The sequence below is a fragment of the Zingiber officinale genome, chromosome 8B (assembly GCF_018446385.1).
Source record: "Zingiber officinale cultivar Zhangliang chromosome 8B, Zo_v1.1, whole genome shotgun sequence".
Taxonomy (NCBI): Eukaryota; Viridiplantae; Streptophyta; class Magnoliopsida; order Zingiberales; family Zingiberaceae; genus Zingiber; species Zingiber officinale.
Genome location: NC_056001.1, coordinates 93,887,288 through 93,911,653, shown reverse-complemented (window position 1 = coordinate 93,911,653; position 24,366 = coordinate 93,887,288). Strand labels below are relative to the sequence as shown.

Here is a 24,366-nt window from a genome sequence, read left to right as displayed (position 1 = left end):
AGACATTTGCCATCTCTCAACTGAGGTTGAGGATACTGAAACAATATTTCTCATTTCATTTACAGCCTTTGATGCGGGATCGGACGGTTCACAATTATTCTCCAAAATTAAAGAAGTTTTGCTTCACAAACATCTTGCACGACACTCACGTTTTGACCCTTGGGTCCGTAGGACGTTGTTCAGGTCCCACGAGATGGGAAATTAATCTGGGCCGTCTGCAGCCTCCCAATTAACGGATCCAAAACAGGGTACTTCCTCGAGTACGATTAAAATTTTCAATAGCCAAAACCCTAATTGCTCGGTTCTCGTCGCTTTAAATAGACCTCGACAAGGTTAGGGCCGGCTGAGGATCGATCGAGGAGGTTCTTCACGCAAGTCGGCGATGGTGCGAACTGCTAACCCTCTCTCTGCAGTTTCCATTTCCCTCGTCGGCGTTGGATTCTGACCCTTCTTTTCCATTGTTGTTATGCCAGGGTATCGATCTTATTGCTGGCGGCCGGAGCAAGAAGGTAAGGCGTACCGCCCCCAAGTCCGACGATGTCTACCTCAAGCTCCTCGTCAGGGTTAGAGCACGCACTTGCTTTGTCTTTGTTTTTGTTCTGACTGAGCGATTAGATAGATCTGCTGATGGTGATATTGCTTCTTTGAGCAGCTATACAAGTTTCTGGTGCGGAGGACCGGGAGCAAATTCAACGCGATAATACTGAAGAGGCTTTTCATGAGCAAGACCAATCGACCGCCGATCTCCCTTAGGAGGCTTATCAAATTCATGGACGGACAGGTGCATTCTTTTAGTTTTCTTCTTTGGTTAGCTTTCAATTTTCTCGCTCTCTTATTTTTGTCGTTGAGCTCCACTGATCTGTTTGGTTGGGATTAGGATAACAAGATAGCCGTGATCGTTGGCACGGTGACGGATGATAAGAGAGTGTATGAGGTGCCGGCTTTGAAGGTGACAGCTTTGAGGTTCACGGAGACTGCTAGGGCGAGGATACTTAAAGCAGGAGGAGAGTGCCTGACATTTGACCAACTCGCCCTCCGATCTCCCCTTGGGCAGAACACAGTAAGTCTTATCAAGTTGCTGCCTAAGCTTTTATGGATTGTGTATTTTGTGACATCTTACCTGAATTTCTTTTTATTCTCAATTTCGTTAGTTGAAATGATAGAATGTTGGTGTATCCCTTCTATTCTGAAGAACAAACCATGTTCTATTTTATTTTTCAGTTCCCTGAATGTCTTAATGCTATGTTACATCGAAATAAGTGAAAAGAAATGAAATATTGAAGAAAAGGAACTTAATTCATTCTGTCCCCCTTTTTAACCCAAATTGGGTGAAAATGGAAGATGATGAACTTTATACATCTCATAGGCACAAAACAGATAAGTTAGAGTATTTCTCTCCCTATTTTGTCCAAGTAAATAAGATAAAATGAAATAGAGTGGGCATAAACTATTACAATTCATTTCTCTTTAGTTGAACCATTTCATTTTTCTTCAATTTCCTACCTGACAAGTAAACACTAAGTTAAGAAATTTTTTAGAATTTCTCATAAATGGCTAAAGGTGCATATGCTACTTTAGGCAACATCGAATTCATAAAAAGACTTTAATTCATGTGGAGCTAAGAAGAGGGGTAATAATGTCATCCTCAATGTTATTTAGTGCCTTACAATTGGTTATTTATCTATAATGAATTAATGATATACATTTTATAATATCTCTTATTTTGCCCTCTCAAAGTCTGTAGAAAATGTTTTTCTCTCAAGATTTATACTCTGTAAAATTGGAATTGATCTCAAGATCCTTGAAGCTAGGGACGTTTAAGGTCTGTCTACTAGTAGAAAGGCTTAAGCTTGGAACTTAATGGTTTTATCCTTGTGAACAGACTTCAACAAGTAATTGTTTGCATCAATATAATTTGTCAATCTTAGCTGCTATATTTGCGATCGTCTGCTTAGATTATTATAATCAACTAATAGAAATGGTTTCTGAAATTGCCTTTGTACCTTTGTGTTTACTCTTTTCTGACATACTTTGAAGTAATTAGGTCTGTTTGTGTGCATTTTGGTTGGCAAGATTGGAATGTTGCTTAAATTTATTTTATTCAATATATGAAGGATATTTTAATTTGGTGTGGAACTGAGCTTATTCGTTTCTTCAAGTGTCTTTTTTGTGGGTTTCTAGTGATGTTTATGTTTACCATGCTAATACTGATACATTGATGAGCATTTGACTATTTTTCCAAGGGAACCTCTTTCTTTCTTTCTTTATTTATTTTATAACTTGCTTAGGGGATATACACACCAATATTCATGAAAATTATTGCTTCAGCTGTGCTAGAAGCTAGGAAATCTTGTTCCTTGTTAGGGTGTTTCATCTGGAATTGAAATTTTCATGATGTATGGTACATTTCTGTGTGTGTCTTAATTGCTTCTCATAATGAGACATTCCATTCATGGCAATATCAGGAGAAGCTCCACTCTTATTCCATCATCTTTGCCTTGGCTAGATTCTCAAATTAGTGGTTCTTTAGTTTTGACTTGATCTTCCAAAGCCCGAAGTATCCTAATCTGAAAGTTTATAGTTTTGTTTCCAAACCTTGATGTGTCACTTAATGTAGTGTGACCGTCGTAGTGCCACAAAAGATGGCTTAGGTGGAGTGTTATAATTTTTAGCTCTGCTAAAGTACTTGGTTACCTGTTGCAGCCTAGCAGGTAGATTTAGTGTTTAATAGATACGTATCTGTCTTTTGTGAATTCTTGTTTAGGACGTCAGCATCCTACAATTGTCTCATCATGATTTTTATTGTTTATAGATTGTCTTGAGAGGGCCAAAGAATGCTAGAGAAGCTGTTAAGCACTTCGGCAAAGCGCCTGGCGTGCCACACAGCCACACAAAGCCTTATGTTCGAGCCAAGGGGCGGAAGTTTGAGAAGGCCAGAGGAAGAAGAAAGAGCAGAGGTTTCAAGGTGTAACCTTCCCTGATCAGCAAACAGACCATTATCATTTATCTTACATCATTCGGAATGTTACAATATCGCTATGCAAGGTGCTGTGGGAACTATAATTTCTAGTGTTTTCTTTGAAATCCATGATGCTTTTGTTTGCTAGTTTTGAATTAAGACAAGAGGGCAGACACTCGTCACTGAGGAATTCTAGTTAATATTAATTGAACTTTTGAAAGTTAAGAAATTTCAGGTGTGTTGCATTTTGGCAGCTGTTCAAAGAGGGTAGAATGATGAATTTGCTTATCAGGTTAATTGTTAAACTTGTCGTACATTTACATGTTAGATTAATTGTTGTGCATTTATTAGAGCTTCAAAGTGTGGCAAAAGATGATAATGCAAGGCATGTGCGAGGGTGATAAATCACGGTATAAAGTGGTTTTCTAGGTGACTTGGGAGGGCGATTTGAATCTTGCTTGTGTGTGATAATTCTATCATCCGAGTTTTAATTCGGCTAGGCTGGGGGATTGAGTCTTGGGTGACAAGTCACCAACTCGGCTATGTTAAAAATTCTATCGATCTGTGCCCTCCATTCTGTCGCCGATGGGATGGGAAATTGGGAATCACCTTCGGAGGCAAGTTGAAGCCCCGTGGACCAGCCCGCCGTCTTTTCTTTTCTTTTTTAACCGACAAATTGTGCCTTGAGGCTTCAGCGACGCTTTCGGCCGCCACTCCATTTGTCTTCTTCGCCGCCCGCCCCCGCCACGACGACAAGGAATCTTCCCGCCCTAACTCCCTTCCTCTTAGCCGGCTACAAGCTATAAATTCTACTCGGCCCTCGGCCTCTGTTCCTCGAGCTCTCCCCCATGAACAAAGCGGGCCAAAACGGCGGCGGCGGCGGCGCCGCGATGGGCGCGCCAGCAGAAGGTAAGGGCGCGGGGTGCCAGCACCCCGCCGCGGTAGCGCACAGGGCTCTGTTCGGTGTGCAGCGGCGCCGAGCGAAAGGCGGAAGGAAGGCGGGCAGCGACGGCAAGTCAGCGCCGAGTAGGCTAAGCAGGGTGTCGACGGCGGAGGATGGCACGAGCTGAGAAAATGCTTCTTCTACAGTTTTTGAAAATTAAAATAGAGGAGAAAAGAATTGCAAGGTGGAGTAGAATAGTACATGTTTACGTTGCAATATTCCTTGTCCTTAGAAAAAAAAATCAAATAGGAAATGAATGGACAAGATTAAATCAGGAGTTTTATGTTTTTTCGATTGAAATTTGTGCTGCCATCGCTAATGAACTCCAAATTGATATTCAAGAAGTGCATGCACACAATAAAAGTTGAATCTTTTGTAAATAAATTGTTGTTGTATTTTAAATATGAGAAGATACGTAGAACGACTACGCTATTCATGTCAAGTGAATATCAAATAATTAACATCACAATTCAACTTGCGGAAGAATGAACAAGTGCTAACACATGCATAGTGGAAAGAAAATTAAATTTTTTTGGATCGATAACGTACACAATTTCCACTAAAATCCAGAATAAGAATTTAAGAGTCAATAATCACCATTCATAACTCTTTTGCTATAATACTCATCCCGTCTTCCTTAATGAGTCTGCACCCATTACAACAAAGAAACCCAGAAAAAGTTTAATTGGAGCATAAGCTGGCAAGGCAATCGAGTTTTGAATTCAGAGTCCTACTTTATGTATTGTGAAACCCACTTGAATCCTTCGCCGTAGCCCATCTTACGGACGATGCTGCACATGAAGATTTCGAGGGGCCGGACGTTGGAGTCGGCAAGGTTCACCTTGCCCTTGCCGGTTGTGAAATTGTTCAGGCCTAAATGGTAGCGTAACTCATCCTCTGATGCTGCATATGGAATGTCGATCTTGTTTCCCAGAATGAGAAATGGAACATTTGCCAAGGCTTCGTCGGAAAGAAGTGCATCCAGTTCCTTCTTCGACTCTGCAAGCCTCTCCTTATCATATGCATCCACCAGGTATACCACTGCATCTACCTATTTACACAATTACCAAGCAAATTTTTATTTAGTGCCAAAATTCAATTGTAGCAATCGAGACAGCAGCACAGCATTCCAGTTCGACAAAGTCTTATGTGAGTCATGCACGGTTAATATCAGTATAGTAATAGGACATAATGAAATATATCTCACTTGGTTACCAGGATTCATAAACTCTAGTACTTAAGCCTGGAGGTCTAGAGTTCGAATCCTGGGGGAGGCAAAAATCCACTGGCCAGGGGTGGAAAGTCCTAGTGAGTAACGGCACGGCCAAGGGTCATCGGTCGACGACATGAGAGGTCGCCAAATGGGCCGACGACATAAGGGCCGCCAGTTGGGCTGCCACAAGGGCCGCCCAAGAGGCCAAAGGCCAAAGGGTCGGGTCGTTACAATAAAAAGGCGCATACAAACTGAAATTAGATCAGAACCATAATACTCTGTTGAAATTAAATCATACAAACTGAAGTCTTAAGGTTATAGAATCTTTGTTATAGTTTTTCTATCCTCTTCTTACATCCTAAAAATGGGATAAGATTGGAGGATCTTCACATAATTCGTTGAAAACACTGGCTTGACGCTTTCCAACCAGTCAACAATTTATCGTTTCCTTTTCCTATTTTCTATCTACCCAAACAAACACAATACAATCTCTTCTCTCTTATTTTCTATCCTCACAGAAAAACACAAGGCTAGACTGTAGGTCCTAATTAAGAATGGTTCAAGATCTGAGTCTAAGACTAAACTAGTTGGATTCAAATTGATTAAAAAGTAATTGCAGCTTACCTGTAATTAGGATAGAATCATAGACAATTTTATTATCATTGTTTTTTGCTTGATGGTTGGTGATGGGGTATTATCGGGATATACTTGCCAATCACTGCCTCACATGTGGTCAGAACCTACTATAACCCCGTGAAGCTGCATCAGATAAATTCATATTCAATCAATGATCTGAATAGAGGTTAGAAGTCTCGGTTACTTAAGCTAGTTATAAGGTTGAGAAGCATATGAAAATAAAAACTTCATCGCTTGAATTGATATGATAATTGGACAAAAGCCTCTATTATAAGCTTTTACAATAATTTAGTGTACTTGGTAGAGTTCAATGCAGGCCATACTACATGAGCAACAAATCACAATCATGTCTTACGTGTAAACCATTCAATTGCCCACACCGTTGATACACAATCGAGCCATTATACGAAAGTGGCCAACTGTGCTCTGGATTGAGAAATAGAGTGGCACATAACCTTAATAGCGATCTCCTAGCGGCCAAACTAGAGGATAAAGAGTGTCATAACTGGCCATGCCCGAGTTGGGGCATGATGACTGATGATAACATAGGATGGTGCCAACATAGGCTTGAGCATGGCCATTTTATCCAATAATTTTAAAAAAATATAAAAAAAATACTAAAAATAAGGAGATTTAGATGAATTTTGGAAATTTTATGGGTATACAAGAATTTATTTTCTTTATTATTTGAAGGATAAAATGGGTAATATAAAAAATTTATATGAAATATCAATAAAAATGGAATTTGTTCTTTGTGTTAGGCTCACCCTGGGTTATCATACTTGGCCCGCCACGCGAGAAGTGCTCGACAATGAATCAAGTTGGGCCGGCACAACTCAAATTCTTGTTGAGTCATCCAAACCTACTTGGGATTAGGTCATGCCATGCTAGATCGCGGGTAGCCGAACTGGTTGACATCTCTAGTTGGAACCTTCCATGTAAAGCAATCAATCATGGGTAGGCAGTTGAAACCCAAAAAATCAAAAAACAAAAAAAATCTCAATTTCAATTCATTTCGATTGGAAGGCAATGCACCCATACTTGTAAAGATGATAAATTTTATCTAATATTTTTGGTCTAAATCAAAACAAATCAATAAGTTGCGTTACCAATAACCAAACCCATGCTTGCCTATAGAATCAAATGCCCTATAGCACGAGTAAAGAACCTATTTGTTTTTTTTTGTGTGAGAATTTTATCTATTGGGAAACCATCATTAAAAATGAATCCCCCCGTAACCCTAACCTCAGGTGTCACATACTTGCTTCTTGTCACAAAATCTCTTTATCCAAACAATCAATGTTCTAAATGGTGGCTGAGGTTGTTGGATTGAAAATTTCAAACAAAGTCCCACATTGAAAATACATAGAAAAGATCATAGATTGATAAGGGAAATAAATCTTTATTAATATAAGACCTTTTGAGTAGAGCCTAAAAATAAAATCTCGAGGGATTAGGCCCAAAGTGAACAATATTGTCAATATGGAGATATCTAAATTCCTTTTGATTCTAACGATTGGTATATCAGAGTCCAGACTGCCAAAAGGTCTAACAGCCAACTGTACAAGAGCTATGGTCTAATTGAGTCATATGAGTAGAATATTGATCTCAAAGGAAGTAGGGACTCTCATGTCTGAATCAAGAGAACCAGACACTAGGCAGGAAGCCCTAGTTGCGGCTAGACAAGAAAGTCCTAGTAGGTCGGATGGACTGAGGGGCAGGAAGACCTGGTGGGTCGAGGATCGGGCATGGAAAGTCTGTGGTCCTTCGTTTGAGAAGGGGATTGTTGGGTTGCAAGGTTGCAAACAAAGTCCCACATTGAAAATATATAGGAAGTTCCACATTGAAAATACATGGGAAAGATCATATATTTATAGGAGAAAGATATCTATCTCTATTGGTATAAGATCTTTTGGGTAGAGCCCAAAAATAAAACCATGAGCGGTTAGGCCCAAAGTGGGCAATATCATGTCATTGTGGAGATATCTAAATACATTTGGTCCTAATAGAGGCGACCGCCTAGCCGGGAGACGAGCATCAACCACACCGCCTTTGCCTTAAGTGGTGCTTTAGGCGGCCAAAGATGAGGCAGGGCCAGTGAGGCTACGCGATTGAGGCTACGCGGTGGGTGAGACGATCAGAGTCAGCAAAATTTAAAAAACCCCACTCCCTTTCGAAACATAAATAACTTCACAACCCAAGTCACCCACAACTCACCTCCTTCCGCCAAGGCGGGAGGCAGGCATATCAGCACCGTCTTTCCCTTAGGTGGTGTTTTAGGCGGCCAACGATGAGGCGAGGCTAGTGAGGTTATCCGCTAGGCGGCCAAGGCGGTGGGTGAGACGATCAAAGTTAACAAAATTAAAAAAACCCTACTCCTTTTCAAAACATAAATAACTTCACAACCCGCCACCCACAACTCATCTCCTTCCATCTAGAACCACCATTGTTGATGTTGTCATTAGGTTAGCTTTTATATATTTCTAGTCGTGGATTGAAATCTCAAATTATTTCGCCAGATACATTCGTTCGACACCCGTACCAACACAAGCCTTTGGTGTCGCACGCCGCGACGCGTCCAGATGCGTCATGCGAGCCACGAGTCGCGCGAGCTCAGCGAAGGGCCCGAAAGCGTCATCCGAGCCTGGCAACAAGCTCGGAAGTGTCGACCAAGCTCGACAAGGAGCCCAAAAGCTTCTCCCGAGCTAGGCGACAGGCCTGAACACCTCGCTTGAGCTCGATGATGGGCCCGAACATGTCACCCGAGCTCGACGACAGCCCGAACACGTTGCCCAGGCCGAAACAGTGGTAAGAGGGTCGGAGTTAGGTTTTTAACTTAGGGTTTAATTAAATAACGTTAGATTAATAATTTTAATCAACTCCTAGCTATGATTGGGATAATTTAAATAGGTTTAATTAAAGCTTAATAAAATTATCCAATTAATATATATATATATATATATATATATATATATTATTTTCAAATATTCAGATTAATTTTTTTATTCTTAGTTAATATATTTTATATTAAAAAATACCGAAACTATATCGTCATGACACATACTTAATAAAGAATATATTTATTTGTGATGAAATTTTATTAATGATCTTGTTAGTTGCATTTATATATTTATTTATAACTTATATAAATTTTATTGTATTGCATGAAGCTTATTTATACATAAACATCCTTAAGAATAATGACTATTTATAATATTATGTACCAAAAAAAATAGTAAAATAGAATTAAAATGACTAGGCAGCCAAGGCGATAGGCGGGAATTGAATGACTACTCTCTCAAATTAACAACATAGTTGTTATAGTTATTAGAAGCATATGATTCATGATTGGTATTGTATGATATAATATTATTGAGATGTAAAACAATGAATAACATGAGTGAAAGTTTAAAAGAATCATAATGCGAACGGTTTGAAAGAAGAAAAAAAGTCACTAAGAAATTAAATCAAATTAGATAACTTAAACCTAGGCTATCATAAAGAAAGATGGAACTCGTGTTTCTCTTCTTTAAAAAGGAATCACTCGTATAATAATAGTTGACAAGGGATAAAATCACTAAGCTGATAGAGATGTAAATGAACATATCTTATCAGACTATTATCAGAATAGAAGTCGTATTGACAATTATGGCAAAGGGTAAAACATAGTATACCAGCTAACTCTTGGAATATAGCTCAGACCTCGATTAGGAATATAGCTAAAGAAGATCTAGTCAATGAGAGCTTGGTCAATTGAGGTTTCAGTTAAGTTGGACCCCTATGAACTGATATAATCCAACCAAGTGATTAGAGTTTGACAAGGGAATCTTAATTCTTTATAGTGAAAGTAGTTAAGTTGAGGTGAACTGGTTAGCTCTCTAGATGTGACTAAGTTTCTAGATATGGTTGGTAGATTGAGGTGAGACTTGGAGTTAGTATTGTTCAAGGTGAGTTTTTGAGTAGGTGGGCTAAAGTGAGGTTAGAGACATCCAAAGTATCTCAACTCGACTGCCCTATGCTTAGTCTGTCGCCATCTCATTCTTACTGTCGGTCAGGAGCTCCTTTTATAAACCTATAAGCAAGTGCCCAACTGAGAGGGGGGTCCACATGGCAAGACCCTACTAGCAAGCATAATAAACCCGTGCCAAGTTCCAAGTTGACAGATTTAAATACACATGGTTGATCCTGTTCCCACCGTCCCTTTAACCATCCATAATTAGTGTGAAACTTTACCCACATTAATTGCTCTCGTATTAGAAGGGGAGCCTTAGCGCAACGGTAAAGTTGTTGCCATGTGACCAAAGGTCACGGGTTCGAATCATGGAAACAACCTCTTGCAAAAAGCAGGTTAAGGCTGCATACAATGGATCCTTCCCCGGGACCCCGCATGACGGGAGCTTCGTGCACCGGGCTGCCCTTTATTAGATTTCATGAAATAGAATCTTGATAACAATTCTTTCTTGATTCCCATGTCATTTATTTCTCTAGAGTATAGTCCCTGCCGATGTTTTCTCTTCATTCACATGACACCTAACTCTATAAATAGGTAGTTAGTAGAGATACTTTTATATTTTCTAGCCGATCAAACTCCCTGCTTTACTTTTCTCCGGCCCAACACTATTTGCGATCTCCAGAACATCATCTCCACCTCAGTAAGAACTCAACATTGTTTTGCTTTGTTACATTGCAGATTTGGTCCACTTTATTTTCAAAGACTGAAAATTTTCAGCCATCAAACTCTTAGTTGCCACAGCTGTGTCCTTTCCACCTTCACTAGAACCATATTCACTTCAACTGAACTATCTTGCTTTACCTTTCAGGGGAACTGAATCAAACTTCAGGCTTCCTCCTCCGCCTAGATGGAACAACAAAGACCTCTTTTGGCCCAGATGGGCTATTTAGCCAAGCTATAACAACTAGGTGTGAGTGAGAGAAGGTTCATTCAAAACAATCCGCCACCACTAAATCAAAACTGCAGAACATTAGGGAGAAATCCAAGATGGAGAACTCCTTTATTTTGCATGCCTCTCTTTAACAAACAGAGCTTCCAATCGTCCTCTTGTTTGCATGATCAGTCTCAGATTTCCCCCTAACCCCTTAGTTTTCTCAAAAAATTTAGCAGCACACAGTGGTCTCCAGATAAAGGTTAATCCTTTAGGGATTGAAATCACAAACAACATCTTTCATCGACGGCACTGAGTTTGCTTCATCAGAAGTGACAATATATCACATCACGCTATGTGGAAGGCAAAGGGCTTCATCAAGACATGGAAGGCGAAGTCTTTCTCTGTGGCTCACCCTTGGCAGATACCCAACTCGGTGGTCTTTCTAACACGTCATTTTGAACTTCCCCTAGCTTAACTAAAAAACTGTAGGATGCTAAGTGGTTGGCCAAAGTCATCAGCTGTGCATTTCTTAATGAACTAACTAAAAAAACTCACTTCTGTAGGATTTGAAGGCTCCACAGTTTTAAGTCCTATCCTGAAGTGCACTTTACATATTGTTTGCCTATGAACACTTTTCATTTCACCTCTTCTGCAGATATGAATGTAAACTTTGTTGCATACTTTGGCAACCATTCCCTTGAGCAAACCCTGAATTCTTGAAAGGAGTTGTGTCCGGCCCATTACTATAGACCTTAGGGTTCAAATCCCACTGCATCATGCCAGGGTCGAACATGGCTCAGTTCTGTTGAACCTTTTATCCAAGCCTAACATTAGAAAAAGAGGTATGTTCTTGACCCAGCAAGTTCATCCATTCATCCAAATTAACCCGATCCCAAACTTGTACAACTTGGGTCCAGGCCTATAAGCCAAATTTATTTTTTTTAAAAAAAAATACTAGAATTCTAGAAATCATTCCAACAATTTCATTAAATGAAGTTTGATATTTGCATAATTCCATCTTAAGTTTCGATTAATATGAATATTTACATCTCAAACTATAGTACATATCAATTGCTAATATTTTATAAACAATTGTTAAATGACATAGTGAAGAAGAAAAAGAATATATATTTGATTGATAGTCATTCGAACTTCCGTGCACTTTGTGTGATGCACTGCAACTTCATGTGATGCACTACTATAATTTTGCAACTTCTCCCCATAATTACACCTTAAGTTTAAGTTTAGTATAGTATGAATATTTATATCTCAAATTTGGTACAACACCAACATAGTAATTGCCTGCACTCCATAAATAATTATTAGAATGGTCTAATGGAGAAAAAAAGATTCTATATTTGATTCATAATCATTCAGCCTTTCCTGCACTGTGCATGATGTATTTGTGATGTACTGACATTTCATGTGATGCGCTACTGTGAGTTTGCAACTTCTCCCTTGATCTCAGAGGTATACACCAACGACAAATTCATGGAGTGGTTGGAGGGTGCTTCACAAAAGATTTAGGGCTTGTTCGTGCAACAGCAGGAACAGTAATGTGGGAGGTGAAGAGATAAATCTATGACTTGCAGGTTTTCAAAGAGGGGGATATCAGGCTCAAGAATTGTTTTTAAATCAATGAGCGTCCTTGTGTTATATCAGGTTTTCGAACCCCTCGGGATGGTCTGGTGGCTAGCACATGAGGTATTGTCATCATGAGATCTAGGGTTCGAATCTCGGCATAACCGAGATAAATACCTTCCTTATGTGCTAGTCACTATTCCCAAGGTTAGTAGCTGCCCGTGATTTACCTCCTCCGTGTTAGCCCTACGACGGGTTGGCGGGGGCGCTGGGGGTAAGCGTATTCGCCTTTGCCACCCTGTGTGGTTTTGAATTTAATGATCAATCACATTGATATGGATGTTCGGAGATGCACTCCAAACATGCAAATCAACATAATCGATTATATGCTCTGTTCGGTCTAACCCCAACTCGGCTATACCTACCACAACCAGCAAGTCAAGAAGTCTTGACCCAACCTAACATGCTGAAAGTGTCGAGTCAGGACATGGTGCAGATGGATAGGCCTATTTAGCACCTCTACCCACGGTTAGTCGAATCCTCAAGGCTAAACCATCCTTCTGTCAAACTTTCTCAGGCAGAAAGTCTTCTGGAACTACTAGTGCCACTAAATTTGCCCAACTAAAATCTTAGCCACCATGAAGAGGCCCACCTGCTTTAGAGGTAGAACAAACACAGCACAATCCAAACTCAATGAAAACCAAAGCCTGCATGATCGGAGTTACCATCAAAGCACAAAAAATTTTAGACCTAAGAGGCCTTTAAAGATTCAAGTGGAGAATCAGCCAAGGTAAATCTAGCTGCCAATGCAACACCAACCCTTTTCGAGAATCCCACAATTGAGTTGTGTTTGACATGCGAGACTGCTTCCCCAAGCCTAAAGGTGACACAATTTTGGCTCGCTGGGAGATGATGCTAAAGAACACCAGAAGAGCTCCAAGCTGAGTTACCTACATGGTGTCATGGACCTCAACTTAGCTGTCGAGCTCCATTGTCTTAACATCTCCAAGCTAATTATGAAATATCTTGCTGCCATCTCTTTCCATTTCAAAAATAAAAATAGGTATTATTTCACTATTTTATCATATTTTCATTTTTAAAAATAAAAAAGACCCCAATATTCACTCCTTTGCCAAAAAGTAGTGAGGCATTAACATATATTTTTCTTATGAATGGATGTTACAAAATATGTGTGTGGATATTTTAGAATTCAAAAACTATTGTAAACCAGAGATCTTTCAAACCAATTCCTTACATTTTTTTCAATTGAACCTTATGATTCAAAAAATTAATACCATAAATTCTGATAACACTACTTTAATACCTCGTATTTAAAATTCAAAATTAAAAACAAAAAGTGAATTAGATAGGGACCTCAATTTCACAACCTTGCTATATGTTAATACAATCAAGGTTAAAAAATTTCCCCTGAAATAGGTACCTATATTTTAAGCCCTTTACACTTTGTGTACAAACAATTTTAAGATTGATGCTTCATTATGTCTGGTCCGAAAAGAATGAAAAGCATGTACTAGAGATATAGTGAAATAAGATAGTTAACCATCTGTTCAAAATATACAAGTGAATTAAAAAAAATGACTACAAAGAGAAATTAGACATCAGATCATCCCAATCTAAATATAATTTCACTATCAAAGTAACACAAAATGATCATGAAATACTAGTTATTCTAATATATCTAATGTGATCCAACACATGATATGATGATGTCAGCGACAAAATAATTATATCACTCTCGCGTAGATAATATCAGCAAGCCAATACATTGATGAATGAGATAATAATATGAATCCCCTTCAGAAAAAAAAAATTCTTAAAAGAAATTTGGAAACATGAAGGAATGATTTATGTAAACAACAGACTACCCCAAGGTGATGTCTTTAGAAAAGTTAGAAGAGGTAAATGGATAATGATGCTCTCTCGACAGGAGTTTATAGTCTCTCTCTCTTAATTTACCTTCTTCCTTGATGACTCCAGTGCAACTTACCTTTACTACCTAAAGTGTTGTCTTTAGAGAAGATTAGAAGAGAAACACGAACAATGATCATCCATTACAGATTATAGTTTCTCTTTCTTAATTTACCATCTTCTGATATGACTTCATACTTATCTCTACTACCGCCCAACCGATAGATCTTCCACGTATGGCTAACGGAATGTCCTTGTGCAATTTTCTTGCCCCATTATCCTCGAGAGATAGATATATATAGAGAGAGAAACTATACGGCGAAAGACAAAACTGTGGAAAGAGAATCGACCTTAGCGTAGTAATCCTTCCAGACACGCCGGGCGATCTGATGACCGCCCAAGTCAAAAGCTTTGAACTTGATCTTCCCGATGCTAAGCTCCTCCGATGTCGGATATTGCGTCGGCTGGTGCTGAACCAACCTCTACATTTCAAACCAACACAAATCCAAACCAAACACCAACAAATTAAAGCGAAACAGGCAGCAAAAAACAATCTTGCAAAAGGAAATCAAAGGGATCCGACCTCATCCTTGAGCATGTGAAGTAGCGTGGTCTTCCCGGCGTTGTCCAAACCCAAGAAGAGGATCTTAGCTTCCTTTTGCCAGAGTCCGAGGGAGGCAAGGACGCCGTAGAACCAATCGACAAGGAACATCGTGGCCGGCGAAGAAGAATTCGGAGACGAGATCTACCAAATCAAAGAAAAGGAAACGAAACCCTAACAACAAGTAGGAAAGGCTGGAATCGATAGGAAGACCGAGACAAGGAGATCTTAACGAACCTTCCTAATGAAATAAATAAATTATTTAACTCTTTATGATACAAAAAAAATACCAAGAAAACATTTTCTTGCCAAATTCTTATTATTTATGGTCAAAATAACATTATATTTTTTTTCTCTGGTAGAAAAACTATAGTTTAATATTTCATCAAATTGTAATATGATTCTTTAAATTAGCATTTCCTTTCAAAGTTGAATGTTGACATTTGGAAAAGTCGACAAGTGATGTCAGTCAATTCCTTTCACCCCAATACTTTGTCAAAGTCAAACCTCAATTTAGTTGGTCTAGAAATGAGTTGTTTATACCCAAGTAGGACCGTAGGTTTTCCAAAATTACAAATGGAAATGAATTTGAACAAAACTTCGCTAGTTGGGTAATTTTTGAAATGGAAGGACGTAACGTGAAAAAAGTTCAAGTGGGCATTTTGGCAAAACAATGAAAAAACATGTGCATTTTATATATTTAAAAATTAAGAGGGCAATTTTAAAAAAAAAACAAAAATGTGAATCTAGGGCACTTCACATCACTGGTACATGCAGTTCACAACAGTATTTAGGATAGGGCACTTCACATTTATGTTAAAACATTCGAAACAGTGACATTGGAATTATAGCCCTGCCCCCTCGATATTTTTCATAGATTGGAATAGATGTACGCAATTCGAGATTAGTTTCATGACAAGGTTATGCCTCACTTGAAAAAGATCACAATTAGTGAACCATATAACCGTAGGATCTTGCCAGTGGATTATGAGTAGTCGTATAACGAGATGCTCTTGTCATCGGATACACTGGCAAGTCGTCCCACGCGTACGCCTGTTCCTCCAGGAGGACGGAATGTCACGCCCCACACAGCATCTGAATGGTTTGCCATAGTCTGGACTGCAGACCTCATGCTAATATCCCATAGCTTAACAGTTCGATCGCTTGACCCTGTAGCTATCGCTGCACCATCTGGACTTGCATCCACGCTGAGGACCCAGCTGGTGTGTCCTGACATTGCGCCAGCCATATTCTTTCCCTCGGCATCGTACATGTGGATGTTAGTATCATCACAAGCAGTAAAGAGCACCCGAGGATCTACTGGGGAGAAGACCATGGACCTCACTGGCATGTTATGGCCTTCAAGATGGTGAAGGAACTTAGCACGGGCAACGTCAAACACAGCGATTGTCCCATCCATAGATCCACAAGCTAATCTTTTACCATCAGGACTCCAGGCAACAGAAAGGATAAATTTGCCGCTGCCAGTCTTATCGGGACGGGCGCCTTCTGGCTGTGGAACAGCAAGGGTAGCAACAAGTTCCCATGTTGAGGTATCCCACAACTTAATTGAACCACTGCCACCTGCAGCAACTGCCAGAATGGTGCCCTGAAAGGGGTAAACGAATGAGATACTCTGTGCAAATTCTCTAAGGTGGCGTTTGGTTAAATGATAGGAATGACTATGGGTATAGGTTTGATAATAAGATGTAATAGAAATGGGAATGGAAATGAAACCCACCTAGTTATATGGGTTTGGTTGATTCCCATAAATTTAGAAATCATTCCCAAATTGTCATTCCCAAACCCACAATCCAAACACCATCTTTTACTATCATTCCATTCCCTCATTCCCAAACCCATCAACCAAACACCTCGTAAATATTCCAAGTAACAATCATAAACAGAATCTAAGAACATAAAATTATTCATATTGCCCAATGAAGGTTCGTCGACAAATAACCTAAAAGAGTCATCTACACATCCCAAGGATGTATAAACACTTCAATTATATGACAAAAGCACCTAAATTCACATATATTCCGCATGTGGCAGAGAACATCAAGTTTCTTCAAAAAAGTAAGTAAAATTGTTTTGACTTCATTAATCTTACAGAAAGAAAAGGGGTTTATCCATGTCTTCATATAGTACATACATCAAACATAGTCCCAGACCAGGCATCAACTTGAGTGAGGATTCAGGTCATTAGCTCAATGGTGAGACCAATGGATTAACAATTGATCAGCATGTTAACCTATGCATCAACTTGGTTGAATTAACTAGTCCAACTGACCTAGGTTGATGTTCACAAGGATGATAGAGAAATGCAAAAAATACACTTCGTGTAAATATAAGAACGAGATTACTTGACATGTTGCATCTTTTTTGTTGTAGAAAACAAAAAGATGTTAGATCAATATTCTAGAAAATAGAACCAGTTGTCCAAAGTAAGAAATAGTGATATAGATAATTTAATGATTATACCATGACTTATGAAGATTTGGAGTGTAAATGTGTGAACAACTACATTTTCCATTTCTTTTGCTATTAGTAATCCTAATAAATTAAGGGTAGTCAAACCCCAACCAAGTACTGACACCAATTATAGTCTTAATCATATACCCTCACATTTTCATGAATTGTCAAACAAAACTTACTAAGCATAATAAATATGCATTATTGCTTTTTAAGTAGGCCTAATTAAGGGTGTCAAAAATGAACTTGACCTCACGACCCAACCTAAGTTGAGCCGAAAAAAATCAGGTTTATGTTGGGGGTTTTCGGGAACAAGTCGAGTTGGATGGTTTTCGGGTTGAAGATTTTCATGTGACCGGGTTGATCTGAATATAGATTTTTTTTATTTTGAAAATTAAGATGCTTTTATGTACATCAATATCGATATTAGTATGATAATGATGAAGAATTGAGATAAAAGTGAAGATTTATAGGAAAAATAGCCAAACAAAAAAAAAATCATTTTTAATCGGATTATTCATGCTGGATTCAGGTTGGTTGGGTTTGGGTTTAGAAGTTTCGGGTTGTATTTGAGTTCAGGTCGGTTCAGATTGGGATTTTTTATAATTTTTTTTCAATCCGACCCACCCGAATTGACACCCCTAGACCTAATGGCATGAACCAGACAAGTATGATTTATTCAGGAATATTCAACTTTAGACTCATCAATATTTTTATGAAACAAGTATTATCTTAACTTAAGAAGTTGACCCCACCTAGTGGGATAAGACTTAGCTATTGTTGAAGTATTATCTTAAGAAAAAATTCATGCAAAATCATGGAAAATAATTCTTTCAGCTTTGGTTGTGCAAAGTGGAAGTTGGGCATGCAAGAGGTTCGAATTAGGGAGGAAATGCGGCAGGCAATGATTTTGCAGTGTGGATGTTGGAAGTCCAGAGAGGTTGCATCAGAGAAGAAAGGCAGCTTATGATACAGTTGTCCTTCATCGAGTATAAAATTGTGTCATTGTCTGTTCATGCAAGTGATATTTACAGGAGTTTTATAAGTTGCTCAAGTTAAAATTACAATGAAACAAAGTATATTCAGTAGAAGTTCATTTGGTACATATACTCAGTGGCTCACACTTTTATACAACATAAAAGATCTTTCATGTCACAAAGATTTACCTTCTACTGGGATGGAGTCATGGAGGTTGTTGTTATCTAACCTAAGTGCTTCATGGTGTTTTAACAAGAATACACTGTAAGCACAAAAATCAAATACAAAACAAGTAAACAGAAATTTCGACTTTATAGAAAAGCATATGATCAGTAATCCAATGTGTTTGGAACTAATATGATTCCAAATTGGAAATACATAACACATCAGAGTTGTGTTTGGAACCTTCATAGAAAAGCATGCAGTCAGTAATTCAATATGCTAACGTCATACTTTGTGGTACTTTAGGAAACTGACATGTATAACTTCAGGATGAAGATGGAACTCACAATGCTCATGATTACAACTCACATCCAAAAATATTTTCCAAATTTTGGAGGCTATCTATCACAAAACTTATACAATATCAGCATCTAACCATACAAGTTCTGAGAATGAATATTAAAATATAAACAAATGTTTAAACTGTAAATCAGTTAAATCATTAATATTGAAATTAGCAGAAGAATCCATAAAAGATATTACTCATCATGGTATCAAGTTGACATATCCTTAAATATCCATTAGCTTATTATTTATCTATCATTACAAACTTCACTATTTATTGACTATGGTTTCTTCATCATTTTTTTTCAACTGATCACCTATGTGAGAAAAGAAAGCAAAAAATGGAGTGCATTTTCTTCATGTCATGAGGTTAGCAAACTAGCTACCTGTTCAATATTCATTAATAGAAAGTGAACAAAAAACTGATGTGAATAAATGCAACAACAATACACAAAAACCCTACATTCTCAAGGTATAAATATAGAGACGATTTTATGAAAATTATGACAAAATGGCATTCACCTTATTGGCCTCCTATGTCATAAAATGTTGTTGCAATATGAAAACACATCTGAAACCCTGGTAGCATAAGAAATTGTTGAATCACGAGTCACCCTAAAGATGTCCATTGATGGCAAGTATTCAGACATGCAACAACAAAAATGTCTTGCCGGGCAATTTATCCAACAAACCATCATGAAAATACAGGAAGGAATTTCAGATCTAGGTTATATGTTTGGAATTCGATGATATGTTAGGAATGTCTGTAAAGCATTTACTACTAGTACATAGTTGAGTTAAATAGCTTACTTAAGACTGTTATCCTAGTGTGTCCTCGATACGACATCGTAGCTATTCCTCAACAAACGCCAAAGGATTGTTTGCAACATTATTTCCAGAAACGAACAAAAAAGCATAATGAACTCGGAAAACATGAAACCGATCAAAGCTGAATAGGGACGGCAGGAACGCAATGAAGACCTCACCTTTGGGTCAAACCGCATACTCCAGATCTCAGATGGAGGCGACTCGAGGGTGGCAATGGAAGCATTCGAGTCAACTTCGAAGACGCGGATAAAGCTGTCCATCGAGGAGGAGGCCGCCACCGCGCCGGAAGGGTGCGCCGCGACGGCCACCACCCCAAGTGAATGCCCCTTCAACGGCGCCCCGACACGGACGAGCTCGTCCGGGCGCCACAAGCGCAGCGTCTCATCGAGCGACCCAGTCAGCAGGAGCGCCGGCCTCTCGTTCGTCGCCGGGATCCACGCCGCCGCCCATATGGACTCGTCATGGGCGTTCTCCACCGACTTCAGCCCGGCCAGCTTCATCTCGCCGCCGAAAAAGCGACAATGCCCTTGGTCGAATCAGTGGGTTTGGCACGTGAGAACGTAAAGAAACCCTAATTCTTAGCAGTTAATTAAAAAAAAAGGAAACATTTTGAGGGGTAAACCCCAAGTCCCAACGTCGAAATGGAGCCACTTCGAAGGGATCGGGTGTTGAGCACAGAACATCGTCCATCAGAGATTAGCAACCAATCAAATTCAAAATCCCGAATGAGAAACATGCAGATAAATAAACTGGAGTTTCTTATTTGGTAATGCAATTTTTTTTTTTTTTTTGCTTTTATAGAACTTAATATGGTCTCTGTATTTAGATGAGTAGGGTTTAGATGTGTATTCCATAAATTATAGGAAGTATGTTGAATATTTTTTTGGTAAAAATTAAATGGGTATTTATTTTTTTGAATGTCCTCTTTTTAATTTATTAATATATTTTATTTTTCAAAATTATTCTAATTTTCGATATTGTAACAATGATACTAGTCATTCTTCACATACATTTTATATGTAATATAATACATAAATATGTTGATGCAGTGATTAGAAAGGGTCCACTCCATGGAGAGTCAATATCATAGAATGGGTCAAAGTCAAAGTCCGCTCCTCTATATCATTGGTTGATTGGGCAACCCACTTACCCGACTGGGATAAAAAATATCCGATCTGATATCATCACAGCTCGGCCATGCGCCGAGCTTCTAATGCTCATAAAAGCTAAATATCAGCGAGGCACACACAGAGCAGACAACCCGCTCAGACTTACATTAAACTCGGAACCGACGAAGCGGAGTCACGACCGAGCAGATTATACTCAGACCAAGCTTCCTGCTCAGCATGGCAGCGTAGCTCGGACAGTGGAAGGGTGGCCGAGCGCCTCTCCCGCTCGGGCCAGTAACAGACAAAAGGAGGATCCGGCGATATCCTTTTGGGAACCAGAGCCACCAACAAGTGGCATGGTTGGCGGCATAATCAGGCATAGGATCGTACGACGAAAGCTTCGACTGTCATGTCAGAGATATGCTTAACTCGTTGAGGTATTGTGTCAGGGACACTTTACTAATACATTTTCTCAAGGAAGCCTCGAGGAGTGTGCACACGTTCGGGAAGCGTGTCGCGCGCTATAAGAGCCTTATATAAAGAGGTACAAGCTTCATCGGAGGTACGCACACATTACTATTGCTATTGTTCTTCTACTTCCTCGTTCTACTGCTTCCACATCGTTGGTGACTGACTTGAGCATCGGAGGGTCAACGCCGAGGGACCCCTCCCTAGCTCGGCACTGACGTGGTTGTGGTTGTAGGTCCGCTTCGCTCGGAGTCTTTACACAGTCAACAAGAGCGCCACATCCTCAGCATCAGTCGACTCGACTTTCGGACATGATCAAATTTGGCGTCGTCTATGGGAACACAACCTGCATCCGAGCCGAGAAGATGGAGGACGCTGGACGACTTCACATCGTGATGCTCGCCCAAGAGGAGCTCGACATGCTCGTGCAAACTCGAGCAACAAAGATAGTAGAGCAGCAACAACAAAAGGCATTGGCCGATCGGCTGGCCCAGCAAGCAACGTCGGTATCGAGAGGGCGAGCGGCGCATAAGGACCGGTCGGAGTAACTCTCCATCTGGGGACAGAATAGAGGGTCGACCGGTACACATGGTGAGGCACCGCCAACGTCGATACCTTTCCACCGGGCTCTGTTCCAAACGCCCTCGGAAATCGCTCAGGCGAATCAAGAGCAGAGATCCTCTTCAGACGAAGCGCCCGTTTGGGACGCGCAGAAAGGGAAGGCACCTCGAGGCAATGCATCTCCCGAACGGATTAACCGCTAGTTCTCCGAAGCGATGCTACAGGACCCATTGTCGAGACACTATGCTCCACTGGAGATCGGAGAGTACAACGGGTCAACTGATCCGGATGATCATTTGGGTAAGTTCGACAACGCAGCTATGCTTCACCAATATACAGATAGGGTGAAGTGCCGAGTCTTTCTCACCACGCTCTCCGGTTCGGCAGAACGCTAGTTCAGGAGACTGCCGGACGGATCGATACAAAGCTTCAAGGATTTCCGAACGACCTTCCTACACCATTTCGCAAGCAATAGACGCTACCAAAAAATGAGAGTCAGTTTGTTTTCTCTGAAGCAAGGACCAAGAGAGGCTCTCCAGGCGTACATCTAGTGCTTCAACCAAGTAGCCATGGATATCCCTTCGGTCTCGTCTGAGACCATGATAAATGCATTCACTCAGGAGCTCGTCGAAGGAGACTTCTTCTGATCGCTCATCAGGAAGCTGCCACGGGACTACGACCACATGCTCAAGAAAGCTAACGAGTACGTAAATGTGGAAGAAGCCCAGGCAGCAAGAAGGAAGGAGGCACCAGCTGAACCATCGGCGCCGACCGAATGCTAGCCGTCGAGTAGCCACCAGCCACCAAGGGTACCCAGAGCTAGGGGATATGGCCACATCAGGAGGCGAGGCGCATGCCATGCAACATGTGGCTTCCGAACGGCAAAAGGTGTCAAAGGGCAAGGTATGGACACCTATATTCTGTTCCTTCCACCAGCCGACGTCGCACAACACACGCGATTGTCGTGGTCTGACGCCGATCGCCAGACCGGTTCCAAGAGAATATTGCCGCTGATCTCCCTCTCCCAATCGACGACGCGGGCATTAGTCTGTCGGGCGACGGGAAGATGCAAGAAGATCACCCGAACGACAACAACATCATCAGCGAAGGGAGAGTGTTGATCATCCCCGAGCCTTGCGCGAACAAAATAGGTCATTCGCTCGGGAGGAGGAAAACAGAAGTAATGCCGCTCGGGGAGAAATAAACATCATCACCGGCGGACCGACTAGCAGTGACTCCAACCGAGCCAGGAAGGCATACGCTCGACGGCTGGAGATCCATGCAGTATGCTGCAGTCGAGAGAAGGCGAGTTGGCCCGAAATCAGCTTCGGACCTCGGGACCTAGAGGGAGTAGAAGTCCCTCACGATGACGCCCTCATCATCCGATCGGTAATAGCAAATTATACCATTCATTGAATTTTTGTTGACATAGGGAGTTCTGTAAACATAATCTTCAAGAAGGCTTTCGATCAGCTCCAGATCGATCAAGGCGAGCTACTACCAATGACGATCCCACTGTATGAGTTCACGGGCAACGAGGTTCTACCGATCGGTTAAACCAAGTTGGCTATATCGATCGAAGAGGAGCCGCTCAGGAGGACCAGGACCACAAACTTCATTGTGGTGGACGCCCACTCAGCTTATAACGTTATCCTGGGTCGATCGACCCTCAATGAGTTCCAGGTAGTAATTTCAACCTACTACCCAAAGATCAAATTCCCAGTAGACGATCGGGTCGGGGAAGTCAAAGGTGACCAGTTGGTCACTCGGCGCTGCTATGTCGAGATGGTCAAGACAGAGGCCAAGTCCTCTCAGATAACTCCCCTGCTAGAGGTAAGCGTCATCACCGAAAAACCGCCTACCCTAGTCTATGAAGAAAAAGAGGAAGTCCAAATCCATCCCGACTGAGCGGAGGCAACAACTTTCATAGTGTCCGATCTGGAAGTCGAGCAAAAGGCAGAGCTGATCACATGTCTACAGCAAAACCACAATGTATTCACGTGGCCTGCGCACGAGCTTTCCAGGATTTCCCCGAGCGTCGCGCAACACGAACTTCACGTCCGACCAGACGCTCGGCCGATAAAGTAGAGAAAGAGAGGCTTCAGCGCCGAACAAAACCTGATCATCCGGGCAGAAATAAAGAAGCTGCTGAAGGTCGGCCACATACGGGAAGTTCAATTCCTGAGCTGCCTCGCAAATATCGTGCTAGTATTCAAGCCGGGCAACAAGTGGCGAGTCTGCATCGACTTCCGGGACCTCAACAAAGCGTGCCCGAAGGACTTCTATCCGCTATCTCGGATTGATCAAATGGTAGACTCCACTGTCGGGTGTGAGTTGATATGCATGCTGGACGCATATCAAGGGTACCACCAAGTGCTGCTCGCCCGGGCAGACCAAGAAAATATCAGCTTCATTACAGTCCCTGGAACGTACTGTTACAATGTTATGTCGTTCGGACTAAAGAACGTCGGAGCTACTTATCAGAGACTGATGAATAAAATGTTCCGACGGTAGATCAGTCGTAACGTGGAGGTATACATCGATGACATATTAATCAAATCCCTCCGAGCTGTTGACCTGTATGCAGATATCAAGGAGACTTGTCAGACACTCAGGACATACGGAATCAAGCTAAATCCAAACAAGTATATATTCGACACAAAAAGTGGGTGATTCTTGAGCTACGTCGTCA

The 24,366-nt window shown here is 40.7% G+C and overlaps 3 protein-coding genes and 1 pseudogene across 3 annotated transcripts; 2 read left to right on the top strand and 2 right to left on the bottom strand.

Moving 5' to 3' along the window:
• Positions 1-258: 258 nt before the first annotated feature.
• LOC122016939 (60S ribosomal protein L18-2-like) lies at positions 259-3,188 on the top strand. The gene is made up of 5 exons (XM_042574380.1): positions 259-385; positions 474-563; positions 653-781; positions 878-1,060; positions 2,813-3,188. Exons 1-5 carry the CDS (start codon positions 383-385, stop codon positions 2,969-2,971), a joined length of 564 nt encoding a protein of 187 aa, XP_042430314.1. The 5' UTR covers positions 259-382; the 3' UTR covers positions 2,972-3,188.
• On the top strand, positions 2,174-2,249 carry LOC122018340 (annotated as a pseudogene).
• Positions 3,189-4,413: 1,225 nt separating the features above from the next.
• On the bottom strand, positions 4,414-14,991 carry LOC122015481 (GTP-binding protein SAR1A-like). The gene is made up of 3 exons (XM_042572392.1): positions 14,731-14,991; positions 14,498-14,629; positions 4,414-4,953 (listed from the first exon to the last, which is right to left on the bottom strand). The coding sequence occupies exons 1-3, from the start codon at positions 14,857-14,859 to the stop codon at positions 4,633-4,635; spliced, it is 582 nt and encodes a 193-aa protein (XP_042428326.1). The 5' UTR covers positions 14,860-14,991; the 3' UTR covers positions 4,414-4,632.
• Positions 14,992-15,422: 431 nt separating this feature from the next.
• Positions 15,423-20,115, bottom strand: LOC122016651 (WD repeat-containing protein VIP3-like). The gene is made up of 2 exons (XM_042574023.1): positions 19,695-20,115; positions 15,423-16,357 (listed from the first exon to the last, which is right to left on the bottom strand). Exons 1-2 carry the CDS (start codon positions 20,034-20,036, stop codon positions 15,734-15,736), a joined length of 966 nt encoding a protein of 321 aa, XP_042429957.1. The 5' UTR covers positions 20,037-20,115; the 3' UTR covers positions 15,423-15,733.
• Positions 20,116-24,366: the final 4,251 nt, after the last annotated feature.

What these genes read in the sequence shown, in the direction of transcription:
- LOC122016939 (XM_042574380.1), top strand. An exon ending in ACCTCAAGCTCCTCGTCAGG is followed by an intron (nt 564 to 652) that starts GTTAGAGCACGC and finishes TTCTTTGAGCAG; the next exon opens with CTATACAAGTTTCTGGTGCG. An exon ending in TCAAATTCATGGACGGACAG is followed by an intron (nt 782 to 877) that starts GTGCATTCTTTT and finishes GGTTGGGATTAG; the next exon opens with GATAACAAGATAGCCGTGAT.
- LOC122015481 (XM_042572392.1), bottom strand. Translation starts at nt 14,859, where the DNA reads ATGTTCCTTGTCGATTGGTTCTACGGCGTCCTTGCCTCCCTCGGACTC. An exon ending in TTCACATGCTCAAGGATGAG is followed by an intron (nt 14,630 to 14,730) that starts GTCGGATCCCTT and finishes TTTGAAATGTAG; the next exon opens with AGGTTGGTTCAGCACCAGCC. An exon ending in GGAAGGATTACTACGCTAAG is followed by an intron (nt 4,954 to 14,497) that starts GTCGATTCTCTT and finishes TTGTGTAAATAG; the next exon opens with GTAGATGCAGTGGTATACCT.
- LOC122016651 (XM_042574023.1), bottom strand. Translation starts at nt 20,036, where the DNA reads ATGAAGCTGGCCGGGCTGAAGTCGGTGGAGAACGCCCATGACGAGTCC. An exon ending in GTATGCGGTTTGACCCAAAG is followed by an intron (nt 16,358 to 19,694) that starts GTGAGGTCTTCA and finishes TACCCCTTTCAG; the next exon opens with GGCACCATTCTGGCAGTTGC.